Source organism: Diabrotica virgifera, chromosome 3, assembly GCF_917563875.1.
Source record: "Diabrotica virgifera virgifera chromosome 3, PGI_DIABVI_V3a".
Classification (NCBI taxonomy): Eukaryota; Metazoa; Arthropoda; class Insecta; order Coleoptera; family Chrysomelidae; genus Diabrotica; species Diabrotica virgifera.
In genome coordinates, this window is record NC_065445.1 from 56,809,719 (window position 1) to 56,824,293 (window position 14,575).

At 39.2% G+C, this 14,575-nt stretch overlaps 1 protein-coding gene across 1 annotated transcript in view; it reads right to left on the reverse strand.

Annotated features, from left to right (window-relative positions):
- LOC114324501 (connectin-like) overlaps positions 1 to 14,575 on the reverse strand; it is a 1,593,699-nt gene that overhangs the window by 254,199 nt on the left and 1,324,925 nt on the right. The window contains exon 5 of the mRNA XM_028272355.2: positions 11,479 to 12,264. Coding sequence (XP_028128156.2) covers positions 11,479 to 12,255 — 777 coding nt within the window. The 5' untranslated portion in view covers positions 12,256 to 12,264. The remainder of the gene's footprint in view (positions 1 to 11,478; positions 12,265 to 14,575) is intronic.

Below are 14,575 nucleotides of genomic sequence, written 5' to 3' on the forward strand. Positions count from 1 at the left end.
TTTCGACTACATATCGTTTAATAATTTATGAGCTTGCAAAATATACGCATCTCAATTATTGAATTGCCATTTTCTTTCTATAGTGCAGTCACTGAAGGTAAAAATCAACTATTACCTTCGATTTCGGTAAATCGCCATTTATTTTCACGAATTGACAATAACAACTTTGGGTTTTAGCCTGGGGTATATGTCACCCCTTCTCGGGAGTGAAAATTACTTTATTAAAAATAACCCCACAAATCGAGAGAGGGACAAATTGTAAGCAAAATTTGTTATATAATGTGATTAAAATAAATCAATACTTTTTGAGTTATTAAAGATCAAATATTTTAATTTTTGGAAAGAAAATGCATGCTTTAGAGCGATTTTTCATAAATGACTCAAAAACTGTAAGTTTTTACAAAAAAGTTTTCATCACTAAAATTGAAGCTAATAAAAAATATAATAAATTGCTTACTTGAAAAACCCTTTAATGTTAATTTAAAATAAGTTATTGGTAATTAAATGTACATTTTTTTTCGCGACTGTTCAAATCTAAGGGTTCAAGCTTAAATAACGGGAAAGAGATGCATTTTATAACACTTAGGTACTAAATACTTGTCGAAGTACTTAGAAATACCTATGAAAAATAAGATCCAGAAAAAGTTGATAGTATCAAAATCCGCTCAAAAATTTTCGTGAAAATGAATGGAGATTTACCGAAATCGAAGGTCATAGTTGATTTTTACCTTCAGTGATTGCACTATAGAAAGAAAATGGCAATTCAATAATTGAGATGCGTATATTTTGCGAGCTCATAAATTATTAAACAATATATAGTCGACAAATAATTAATTTAAATTATTTTAAGTACAACCCTCTCTTAAGCCGGGAATATGGGATGGTTTTCTTGCGAAGGGGTTGTAGTTCAATAATCGAGGGGCGCGTGATTTTAGAGTTTATTTTTAGAATATAAGCTATACGAATTAAACTACTATTAACTTTTTTGTAAAAACTTACAGTTTTTTAGTGATTTACAAAAAACCTCTTCAAAACATGCATTTTTTTCACAAATAATTAAAATCTTTGATCTTTAATAACTTAAAAAGTATTTACTATTTTATTAACTTTATATAATAAATTTTGCTTTTAATTTGTTCTTTTATTGATTTGTGCATTTATTTTTTATAAAATAATTTTCCCCCCGAGAAGGAGCGGTATCCACCCTCAGGGTAAAGGCGCAAGGTGGTACCATGTCACCTTTGTTTCTTGACGTATCCTCTAACCACTGACCAATTTTCGTGAAAATCGATTAAGGTTCACCGAAATTGAAGGTAATCGTTTATTTTTACCTTCAGTGACTGCACTATACAAAATAAATTGCAATTTACTGATCTAAATGCGCGTAATTTGGAAGCTTATAAATTATTAAATGATATGTAGTCGCCAAATAATTAGTTTAACGCATTTTAAGTACAACTTTCTCTTAAGCCGGGAAGATAGGGTGGTTTTCTGGCGAAGGGGTTGTAGCTCAATAATCGAAATGCTCTTGATATAATAGTTTATTCTTAGAGTATATAAGCTATAGGAATTATATTCGCAATACGATATATTTTAAGTTTTCTCAGCATCTTTCTCTTAAGTTAAATCAATTAAAGGGTTGTTTGGGGGTGAAGGGGATGAGCTCAAAAATCGAAACTATATAATTTCAAGAGCTCATAAATAGCTCGTAATTCTGCCGCAAAAACAGATTCAATATTCCTATTTTTAAGTAGTGGGGGGGCTGACTCAGCCCCCCCCCCCCCCACTAGGGTATTAAATTCCTGCTCAGTGGAACGAGCTCAAGATTCTCGTCCCGGACGTCGAAGAGTAAGGTCACTGCTAGCACACCCCACTCTTACCGACGAACAGCGAGAAGCCTGAGAGCACCAAGTGCTGAAGAAGCGGCGCACGGTTAGCCCTAAGCTATTAGTTTGGAACCAGAGTGAAAAACCAACGACGCTTGGCCGTGTAAACCAAAAAGGTAGACGGATTGCGGGGTTTCAGAGGAATACTCTGGCCCTGGGCTCGAGCGAGTTCGCTCGCCCCGAACTCTACCTAGTGTTCACACACGGTTACAAGAACAAGTGCGAGTAAGGGGGCCAAACTAACTGCGAAAAAGGCTTTCAACGAGGGAACCACCAGCAGCAGGGTAAACTGCACCCATCAGGTAGTATAGTCACTGTCTAACGCCGGAAAAGCACGGAGGGGTGGACAAGCCACCTTTATCCCTGGGGTTTACCCCCCAGAACACCTTGAGGCTGAGGTGCCCTCCGATCGCTAGACTTGCATCCTCCCCCATTTTGTCATGCCTTCATCTGTAAGGTCAGTCAGCTCCACCCGGTCGCTTCGTCCTCGGACGACGACCTCGACAAGCGTTGCCACCACCACCACCACCACTACAGCCACCACTACTGCCAACCAGTTCTCTTCCTTACAACAGGAAGGCACTGTACCCCCATCCAGAGGTTACAACCGGCTCACGGCGGAGCTAGACCTCGAGACGCTTAGCGCGGAGATGCAAATCGTCCGCAACAAGTATCGCGAGGCCTACCTTCGCATCGAGCAGGACGACGCCTCCAACCCCCTTCTGCAGCGATATGCTAACGATTTTCCGCCTCTAAGAACACCAGCACAGGCTGGTCCTCAGCGTCAGAGCGCTCGGAATATACATGGTGCCATACCAAAAGTCCCAACCCAACCGTCAAAACAAGCACCCAAACATTCGCAACAACAACCATCTCAACATCAACCCTCTTCTCAACAACAAGCAACCATCAGCACTGCAAACAATCCTGAACCCAACGATTTCGTCTTCCAAAGAAGACAAATAAGACAAATGTCTTACGCCAATGCCGCAGCCAATCCACGCCCCAAAACCCAAGCCAGAAACCAAAACGTCATTAACGCCATAAACGATCCCACACTGTTCGAGTATCTCATCAAAGATCTCCCAAAAGATCTTTGTAACAAACGTACCTTCTTTCGGCAAATAAATGCCACCACTCTTTTGTCCAACAAAATTCATTCTTGCAAAGTTCTCTCACATGGAATCGCACATCTTCGACTTTTCAATCCTATAAATGCAGGGGATATCGAGAAAGCTATCCACTCAGCAACTGGCCAAACCATGGTTACGGTCCATAGCCGTAGCAGAAATGCTAACACTTCCGCTAAAGAGCCCACCTACCTCCTCTGCATTACTGGAATCGACGTAGATTACTCCGAGCAGGAGGTCACCGACTTGCTCACAGAACAGCAATTCCCGGTCGAAAGACTGTGGAGAGTCAAAGCTTATAAAACAGGCAAGGACTCTAAAGTGATCAAGGTGGTGACCAAATCCTTGGAGAGATTCACGTCAGCACTGAGCCGAGGCATAACTCTAGATGGCGAAATCTACAATGCCGAACTTCCTCATGGCTCCGACCCTACAATCCCCACTCCAAAATATTGCAGCAAATGTTGCATAAACGGACACTCCATCGACGAATGCCCTCAAAAAGCATTCGTCTGCCCCCACTGCGGCGGCAACCACAAGTCCAGCGCCTGCACCAAACAGCAGGAACCCAAATGCCCGAATTGCGGCGGTGACCACCCCGCATACTCCAACAAGTGTCCACAAAGACACACCATCCCCTCCGCCCAACACGAAATACAGCCACTTACGATCGAAAGATCATTCCCCCCTTTCGAACTCCCTACAGAAACAAAGAACATCTTGTCTATTCAGACTGCTCTGTTGCTCAACTTGTTGCCCGAACTTCGAGAGCATATCGCTGCAATCACGGCTAATCTGATTAGCCAAGTCTACGACCACTCGACAGTGGTCCACGGGTACGGGAGCAATGTCACGGTGACATTCCGCCCCAACCACTAAACACCCTCCCTTTATGGATTTCACCCTAGGCACAGTCAACTGTCAGGGTCTCTCCAAAAAGAGACCCCTCATCAAGAATATCCTGTCGAAGCATAACATCCAGATCCTCGCACTCACAGATACTCTGTCGAAAAACGATCCACACTTCGCAGGATATTCGATCATCCATCGAAGCCGCTGTCAGGTTTCACGTGGGAATGGTATTCTCGTGAAACACGGAATACCGCACAACATACACACATTCCCACAAAATTTTCGTCCACCTGATGTGGACTTCCTGGCAATTGACGTGCACATCCCCAATAACGAAACCCTCACGATAGTCTCTTACTACAAACACCCGGATCAACCACTCAACAGGCATTTGCTAGAGTACTTTTCGAGGCTCGGCAAGGCTGCGTTGATGGGCGATCTAAATTGTAGACACACACAGTTTGGTGATCACCGTCAAAACCCAGAAGGCATCCGCCTCACGGATTATCTACTAGACCTTCCTATTTCAAGAATCACCAACACTGAATTCACGTTTTTGAACGCCAATGGGGCCTCTATTGTCGACCACATCCTAGTTACTAGTAACATTCTGGATCGGTTCGGGGATAGATGCCACATAGGCGATTCGATAACGTCAGACCACTTACCTCTTCTTGTCGACACCGACATACTCATTCCAAAACAACCAAACCCTCCAAGATCTATAAGAGACTATCGTCACGCTAACTGGACTGAATTCCAAAACTTCATCACACAAAATCTCCCTATGTTAGGCGAACTCGATACTAACGATAGTATCGACACAAGTGCAACCGATATCGAGAACCTCATCACTGAGGCGATCACGCACGCAATTCCACTCAAACAAATAACCTATACATCACCGGCACTTCCACAATACATCATTGCCAAAATTCAACAAAAACGACGTCTTCTACGTCAATACAAGGCCAACAGAAACCCACTAATCAAAACAGAGTACAACCGGATCTGTGCCAGGATAAAGAGGGAGATATCTGTCCTAACGGCTCGCCGGTGGGAAGATGCTACCTCAAAACTGGACTGCAGAGACGGAGGTAAATTCTGGCAAAAATTCAAAGTCCTAACAAAACAAAAATTATCTCAACCATCTCATCTGTTGGTCAACAATCACATAGTCAATTCCCCAGAAGGGAAAGCCGAAGCATTCAGAAATTCGCTTCAAAACAATTTTCAAACGCTAGATAACCCGAACTTTGATCGCATATTTAAATTCAACACAGAATACATAGTAAATGTTACTCTCAACCACTACATTCCAGTCTATGATCCTATCATGGACCCCCTCACCGACAGGGAAACGGAGAGCTTTTGCCAAATCGGCAAAAACAGCGCTCCCGGACCTGATGGCATCAACCGAAGGTGCCTCAAAAAACTTCCAGAGAGTATCATTCCTCTTCTAACTAAAATATTCAATGCATGTCTCAAAAACAGCCACTTTCCTACTCCTTGGAAAGTGGCCAACACCATCATGCTTTTGAAAAAAGGCAAACCCCCAACCGACGTGGAATCCTACAGACCAATTTCATTAATCAATACTCTGGGTAAAGTTCTTGAGCTAATCCTAAAAGAGAGGCTCAATAACTTTCTCGAAAACCACAATATCATACCAAAATTCCAATATGGATTCCAGTCAGGTAAATCTACTAAACATGCATTAATAGATTTCACTACCAAAGTTACTCAAACCATCAACGATGGTTCAATCGCCATAGCCACATTTCTGGATGTGCAGAAGGCTTTCGACCAGGTCTGGCACGACGGGCTTGTTCCGAAACTTCTGGACATCGGGCTACCATTGCAATTTACCAAAATTGTACACTCCTACCTCCACAACCGTACTGTCAGAGTTAAAATAGGCGATCAAAAGTCCACCCCCTTCACTCCACAAGCTGGAGTTCCCCAGGGTTCAGTCCTAGCGCCGCTGTTGTACATCATCTACAACAGCGACATCACTAACCAAAATATCCCAGGTACTCGGCTGTTTCTCTATGCAGACGACACGACTCTGCTCTCAACTACCTCTCGATACAACCCAAGACTCCTCTTCAGAAGAGCCCAGGCTCTGTTGGACGGCGTCGGCGAATGGTGTTGTAAGTGGAGAGTCACGCTGAATGCGAACAAAACAACAACAATTGTGTTTCGCGCCCCTTCTGTGTCAAATAGAATCATTTGTAATGATGACGACCAACATCCTCTGAGTCTGTTGGGAGAAAGGCTTGTTGTTAGCCCGACTGCGAACTATTTGGGAGTACTGTTTACCAGGACTCTCAATTGGGACGCAGATCTAAAGGCAACTTTAGATAGGGTAAGGAACAGGGCCAGACTTCTCAACGCTCTCTCGGGAAAAATTGGCAAGACACACAAGAAGACTCTCATTCACACTTACAAGACCTTTATTCGACCCGTCATGGAGTACAAATCATGTATCTACTCTCTTTGCTCAAGACAAAAACAAGAGAGGTTGTTGAGGACAGAGCGAAGAATCTTGCGTAGATGTAACTATGAGCACTGGCGATATCCCTCAAACGAAATCCATAACATCTCGAACACCCCCAAAATCACCGAGAGAATAAACTCTCTGAACAGGAACTTCACAATCAAAGTAATCAACGGCCCCCCTTCCGACACACAAGAATCTCTCAAATGTTCCTGTTCATCTTCCGGCCACGTACTCCACCGAAAGCCCAAACGCAAAAAGATTCATGTACCGTCCGCTCTAATGCAAACATGCATTGACGAACTCCCGGTGGAGTACGAAAACATCCTTGAGGCTACCCCGTTAGCCTACCGTACCCACCTCTAACATTTCCTCTTCCCTACCCCGAACAGGGAGAAGTTGGTTTTTTGCGGTTTCCCAACTTCATTGCACAATTATACCTGTTCGTCCCAAGAAAATCGCCGCAACTATTTTCTCCACTCGAACGCTCACTGACCACGCTGCGCTCAAAGCCACCTCCTGACCGCCGACGAGGGACGCAGGTTCGCCTGTCGTTGTACAATGGTTTCTAGGGAGACTGGTCGAGAGCAAAGCACGGACAGTACACGTAAATGTCTATGGAACCAACAACAATCCATCAAACTTTCTTCTCTGTTGACTTCTTAGCCTTCTGGACACCACCGTCCGGCATAACCAAGGATCCAAGAACACCAGGACACGGCGCTTGCCCCAGTGTGTTTTTCGGACTGTTTGCTTTTGCTGCCAACACTAAACATTCACCTCAAACCCTGAAGAGGACAAAATCCTAAACAGGGAAACACATTGTTCGCATTTCTTCTAAAGCATTTTTCTAGACAAGCAAATCAAACAATGAGATGAACGAGCTCAAAATTTTTAGTTTGCGGAATATGAGAGCTCATAAATAGCTCATAAATCAGGGCTATTTGTTTTTTAATTTTTGCCAGCCAAGTGGGGGGGGGCCAGCTCAACACGGGTGCAAGCAATTTTAGTTCCGCGGATAAGTAATCAGAAGATAAAGGCATAAAGCGCTTCACGCTGGCCTAGTTTTGAATTCGATTAGGGCACCACATTGGTTTCTTATTACCCAGGATTCCATTGTGAAGAGCATTTGGCTACGATAGTTGTGCCCCCATCGCGCATTAGCATGCTATGAGGGGGCCTGGGGCACTGGAGCGAGGTGGGGTGATCCCTGTTTTCACTCGGGTCAAAACCCCTCGCCCCAATGAATTGATACACACGAATGTACTTTTTCGATAGGGTGAACATCTCCCACAGGTCGGGTTGAATCCAATTGCTTGCTTGCTTGCTTGTTATCTTTCGAATAAAGTAACTTCCATGTCAATTAATAAAACAACGTTTTTATTCTATTTCAAAATTCTATACATCCAAAAAAACACCCATTATAATATGTGTATATTTACCTCAATATCCCAAAGCTCCAGAAACACCGAGGAAGTTAATCCAATAATTCTGTTCATACTAAGATCGATCACTTTAAGTTTCGACAGCCCGAAAAACGTCATGTTGTTAATATCGCATAGCAGATTCTCCGACAAATCCAAGTCTAGCGCGTTTCCCAGACCGGCAAATGCCTTATCTTCGATTTTTGTAATGTTATTTTTATTTAAACGAACGTACTTCAACTGCGGCACATTCAGAAAAACAGCAGGATGAATTAACTTGATATTATTCTCACTCAAATCTAATTCCGTTAGAGAAAGGAGGTTCGAAATAGAGAATTGATCCAGATATTTAATCTGATTTTGCGCCAGAATGAGTTTCTGGAGCGACTTGGAGTTTCCGAATGCGAACTTCTCGATAGTCTCGATAACACCGAAAGTAACTGTTAAGTTTTTTAGAAACAGCATCCTCGACGAAAAGTATTTGGGTATACTACTCAAATCGCCGTTTTTGCTCGATATGACACTGAACTCCGCGAGATACGGTTACGACTCAATTATCAACTTCCACATGAAAAATGGTCTTTGATTACGCTTCCGAATATCCAACACTCTGTCGAAGAAACTTGATGATATTTCGTGCAGAAACAATGGATGTCGTCAATATGATAAGTTTCTGCATTACTTGTGTTGTCTGGGAAAGAGGAAATGCCTTTTGACTCCCTTTGACAGTCCTGAATGAATATAATTTATAGTTGCAAACACATACCGACAAATTCAACGTGGTGTTAAGACTCTGGTACAAATGACCAACGAAAAATATATATGTGTATGTACTGTTCAACATTAAAAAAGCCTCTGTGCAGTCAACTTTCGTCTCTCTGCTGATCGATTCCCACGCTCATTAATATTATGACGCCCGATTGACCACCGAAGATTCCGGCCTATTTTCATATTCACACATAAATAATTTTTTGTCTATCTAAGCGAGGATTTGATTACCTAAGGAAACGAAAATAAGTGTTTGGGACAGTCTAATAAAGCCGTGGTTATGTTGTCACGTATAAAATTAAAATTTTAGTATTTCTAATGTTAAAATGTTTTTTGTTTTTAAAGTATCCCTTGTATTTGTCGCCCTTTTTTGGGTTTTTTAAAATAAATATACCTTTTACGCAGAAGATTTTTCTTCAATTTTTGTAATTAATGGTATACAGCTACAGGAAATTCTTCCTTGTGGGTTTTTAAAGTCTTTTTTGTAAAGTTAGTGTGGTAAACAAAATAATATAAAGCAAGTCTTTTTATTTAAAAAGTTAGTGTCTAAAATATAAATCAGTAAAAAATAAAATAGCAAAGTCGACCGCGTTACTTTGCAATATCAAAATCTATTATGATCCATTGGAATCGAATGGTTACTTAGAAAGTATAGAAAACATGACATCTATAAATATAATCTTGTAAAGAGCCATCCAGCCAAGAGAATAATCCAACTAGCGACAGGACAAACGGTTTACAACAAGACGCTATGGAAAAAAGAAGAACTGTAACTAAAGGACACAAACAAAAAATGGGACTTGTTTTAAAAGATGCAGTGACCTGCATTGTCTCCATTTCATACTACTGGCATTGTTTATATAGGGATAGTTGGTCAGCTCACTAGGAAAATTTGTTTGATTCAAATTGAGACAGTCACCAGATGTCCCCACAATAATACGTATCCACAGAGGCGTCCTACAGTGCGTGCAGAAAAAGTTGTTCCTGCCGTAGAGTGCAGCATAGAGGAAGACCCGAATCAGGCTATCCGCTGTCATGACCAACAGTTGGATATGTGCCAATCTATTTTATAAAATATTTTGCGGAAATATCTTGGTTTGCGTGTTTACGAAATCCCAAGTCCTGCAAGAATTGAAGCTACTCGATAATCTAGCAAAGCTTAGATTCGATGAATGAAATTTTAAATAGGCCCAAAACGACATTGCCGTTGATCCCGATTTTGGGGTAACGATAATACTCAATTATATGTTCAGAACTGACTGTTTAGTGAGCTTTATAGGCTGGTGGTATCATTATTCTGTACTTCTTCCAAAACGATGCTGTGACAAGAACGCTACAGTCAATGGAAACCGCTATACGCTCTGAGCTTCGCTGGTGTTGCTCCTAGCGGATTACTAATTCAACTTTCAGCGGTAATTTTTAAATTTATTATTTAATTGTTATCGCTTAATATTTACAACGCTAAAAAGTAATTAAATTGTAATAGATTTTTTTGAGATTTTGCTACCTAATCATTTTGACGTTCTATTGATGAAATAATAATTTCTTACTTCGGATACTTTCACAATTATCGTGTAGATGGCGCTAAAATTAATAGATTAATTTATAATTACATATTACGGAACATTAAAAAAACGTGAATTCAGTATTTAAAACGTAAGTATATTTAAGGTAAAAATATATACCACAGCTTTGACCAACTAATATTTTTTATAATTAATATTTTTAATTTTAATTTTAAATTAATCACTTTGACATTTATGTCAAATTTCCGGTAAACGTTTACAGACTTGTCACTACTGGCGCTCGCGAATTTATAAATATCCCCTCTACGTACGACCTCACAGCATATAGAGACGTGATACTAACTTTTTCATTCCTCAATTGAACACTCATGATCATGATATCGCCGGTCCGGAATAAAAATGACATAACTGCAAAAGCAAAATTTCTGAGGAGAGCAAAAAACGATTGTTAAATACATATTTAAAATAGGGATTAAATGGGGAGTAATAGTCCAGGAGTATCAGTATGGCGTTTATTGTTACAATGATGGCTTTTGTTTTTATACCTAATGGTTCGTATTTCATTATCTTAGTTTAATCCCCCCATTTCAACCCTTTTTACAGTTGCGTCATTTTTCATTTAAAAATTTTTAAATATTTAAAATAGTGAATAAATAAAGAGTAACCGTCCAGAACATAGGTATGGCGTTTATTCTTACAACGATGGTTTTTAGTTTCATCCCCATTAGTTCAAATTTCATTATCTCAGTTTAATACCCCCATTTTCAACCCTATCTACAGTTGCGTCATTCTTGATCTGAATATTTTTCTGTCCAAAAAAGCTATTTTAAAATATTTATTATGCCGCTTATTCTTACAGCGATGCTCTTACTTTCAGCTCTATTGGTCCGGATTGCATTTTCTCAATTTATTCCGCCCATTTTCAGCCCTATTTACAGTTGCGTCATTTTTCATCAATTATCTTGTGGTGACTCAGCACATAGTTACAACTCTGTCGCTTTTGTATCATCTGTAGTTAGTATGTTAGAAGTTAATTACGCAATAAACAGGAATTGACAAAATTTGCAGTTACGTCATTCTTATTCCGGACCGGCGATATGAAGAAGTTGTGGTTTAGAGATGGCGCAACATGTTACATAGCTCGTATCACAATTGATTTATTGAAGAAAACGTTTGGCAACCGTATAATTTCACGTTTTGGACCGGTGAGTTGGCCTCCAAGATCGTGCAATTTAACAATGCTAGGCTATTTTCTGTGGAGATGTCATGGATATACCAAAAGATTATCTTTCGAACAAAGTTAATTTCATGTCAATAATTTAAAAATCTTCTTTCATCCTTTCCAAGTTCTATACCTCTAATAAACACCCAATATAATATGTGTATATTTACCTCAATATCCCAAAGCTCCAGAAACACCGAGGAAGTTAGTCCAATAATTCTGTTCATACTAAGATCGATCACTTTAAGTTTCGACAACCCGAAAAACGTCATGTTGTTAATATCGCACAGCAGATTCTCCGACAAATCCAAGTCTAGCGCATTTCCCAGACCGGCAAATGCCTTATCTTCGATTTTTGTAATGTTATTTTTATTTAAACGAACGTACTTCAACTGCGGCACATTCAGAAAAACAGCAGGATGAATTAACTTGATATTATTCTCACTCAAATCTAATTCCGTTAGAGAAAGGAGGTTCGAAATAGAGAATTGATCGAGATATTTAATCTGATTTTGCGCCAGAATGAGTTTCTGGAGCGACGTGGAGTTGCCGAATGCGAACTTCTCGATAGTCTCGATAACACCGAAAGTAACTGTTAAGTTTTTTAAAAACAGCATCCTCGACGAAAAGTATTTGGGTATACTACTCAAATCGCCGTTTTTGCTCGATATGACACTGAACTCCGCGAGATACGGTTGCGACTCAATTATCAACTTCCACATAAAATTGTCTTTGGTTACGCTTCCGAATATCCAACACTCTGCCGATGAAACTTGATGATATTTGTCTTTTGTGCAGAAACAACGGATGTTGTCATTATGAGAAGGTTCTAGATTACATATGTTGTCCGGGGAGGAGGAAATGGTTTTGCTTTTATTTCTGGAGCGAAGTTCTTTTAACGAGGCCTCGCTGACCCACAGCACTGCCAGAACTGTAGCTAATTTCATATTGGAGATCTGCAACAAAAGATTCAGTTTTAATAATATACTCATTTGTGTTGTATAAAGCATGTATAGAGTTTATTTAACCTCTGAAGTAGAACTGGAAAATGTACCGTTATCCCTTTGAGGTTTGGAATAGCCTCATAATATTTACAAATTTCATCAGAAAATTGAAAATTGTTTTATTCTCCATTAGTATGGTATAATTAGACCCAAACCCCGACATTCAAAGGAAAAGTTATCCTCCAACAATAAATTGCTGTATATGGTCTACATATAGTTCGGTAAAAAGTTATTTGAGCGTCGGGTTGGGGGGGGGGGGGGTGGAGTAAAATCAGTAAATTAGTAGTTTTTTACGATTTTCGCAAATATTTTGAAAACTATGCGGTTTAGCGTGAAGAAGGTTCTATACAAAAATATTCTACGTGAAATTTAAAACAAGTAAGGCTCGATGCATAATTGTTCTAAAATCAACGATTCCGGAGTTAGGGAGAGTTTAAAAGTAGAGGTTTTCCATATTTTTTATATTTTTGGGAAAATTATAATATAGGAAATAGTTGAATGCTCGAATATATGCATTTTACAAAGTGAAAGGCAGATATCGAGCACTGAATTTAATTTAATCTTGCCCAAGTATGATGAATATAAATATAATAAATGACATTCGACGATACCCAGAGCGGGGCCGAGTACTAATAAATGGTACTCGGGTACAGAGTACCGGGTACTTCTCATATTTGAGGAACGAGTACAGAGTACCGAGTATATTGCTCAAAAAAGTACTCAGAGTGCAATACTCAAAAGTACAATTACCCGAATTTCTGGGGTACTGATTTCGAGTACATTTGAATATAGAACCAGAAAAAAGATAAGAAGGTGGTAATAATTATCTCTGCCTCTCTAAACATATTTATTTATGAGTCATGAAAACATAAAATAACGTACAAGTCCAACTTAAATAAAAAAAATAAAAATTTTAAAAATAATTGTTCTTTGATTAATACAACAAAACCTGTTAGCAACGGCCACTAAAATTGAAGGAATTATTGGCCGATATAGAAAGGTGGCCGGTATTTCCAGTTTTTGTAGTCCACACATAGGCAAATAAAAGATAATTGGAACTTTGTTTATTTTGTTAATAAAAGCAAATTAATCTAATTCTATACATAAACGGAAACGTCGGAAACTGCTAAAACTTCTTTAATATCCTAATATAAAACAAAACTATATTACGGAAAAAACATATTGATGTTAAGCTTTTATAAAGAAATTTTCAACCCACTTTTATTTTTTTATATCCTTTGATAATTTGAGTTTTTATGATGTATTCCACGAATATTTTTTTTGGATTATTTTGGATTATTATTTTTTTTGGATTATCGCGACAACGAATATTTTAGTGTGCAACATAAGAAGTACGAAACTATTTTGCTCTAATAATTACTCCAATATACAACAATATAATTTGCAATTTAGTTTCGTTCTTCATATTTTGCACAATAAAATATTCGTTGTCGCGATAATCCAAGAGGGTCGTATATTCTTCGGCCAAGTTTTGTGGATTGTAATCATACTTATAAATAGTGAAAAACGGTTCTCTTTTGCAACAGTTTTACGACATTTTATTATAGGATTTTAAGAACCTATTGTGACCACCCACCCGATGAAGGTTAATCTCCTGTTTAGGTAGATACAATAGGTCCTAATAAATAGTACTGGGAATTTTTATCAACAAACAGACAAAATTATTTTAACAAAATTTTTTTGGCTAACATTCACATTCAATTTCTATAAAATGGGTTTTAAAAATATGTGATTATTTGGCCGTATTATAAAGGTGGCCGTAAATAGCAGGTCATAAATAAGCGAATATACATATAATTGGTTTGCGGAATTTTGAAACAGGCCGTAAGTACAGGTGGCCGATTTTGGCAGGTGGTCGGTAACACAGGTTTTACTGTAATCAGTATAACACCACTCACACTCACACTCACTGATTAATTTTATTGGCTTTTAAAATAACTCATTTTTCAAAGTTTCATCAGTGCTTCAGAACATTTCTTGAAGGGCTATTAATTATTATGGCATAAGAGAATAGGCATTTGCTTGACTTTGCTAATGGACTGATACTGAAAACGGCGTTTTTGCGTGTTGCTATTAATTTGTTCTCCCACATGCAGCGACAAGTTTATACTTGCAAAAAGTACTCGGAAAATGTACTCGTATAATAAACGCGGGTACCGGGTATTTTACCCGTATGCTACGGGTACGAGTACGGAGTACTTTATTGAAAATGTACTCGGGTACCGGGTACTGAGACCCAAAA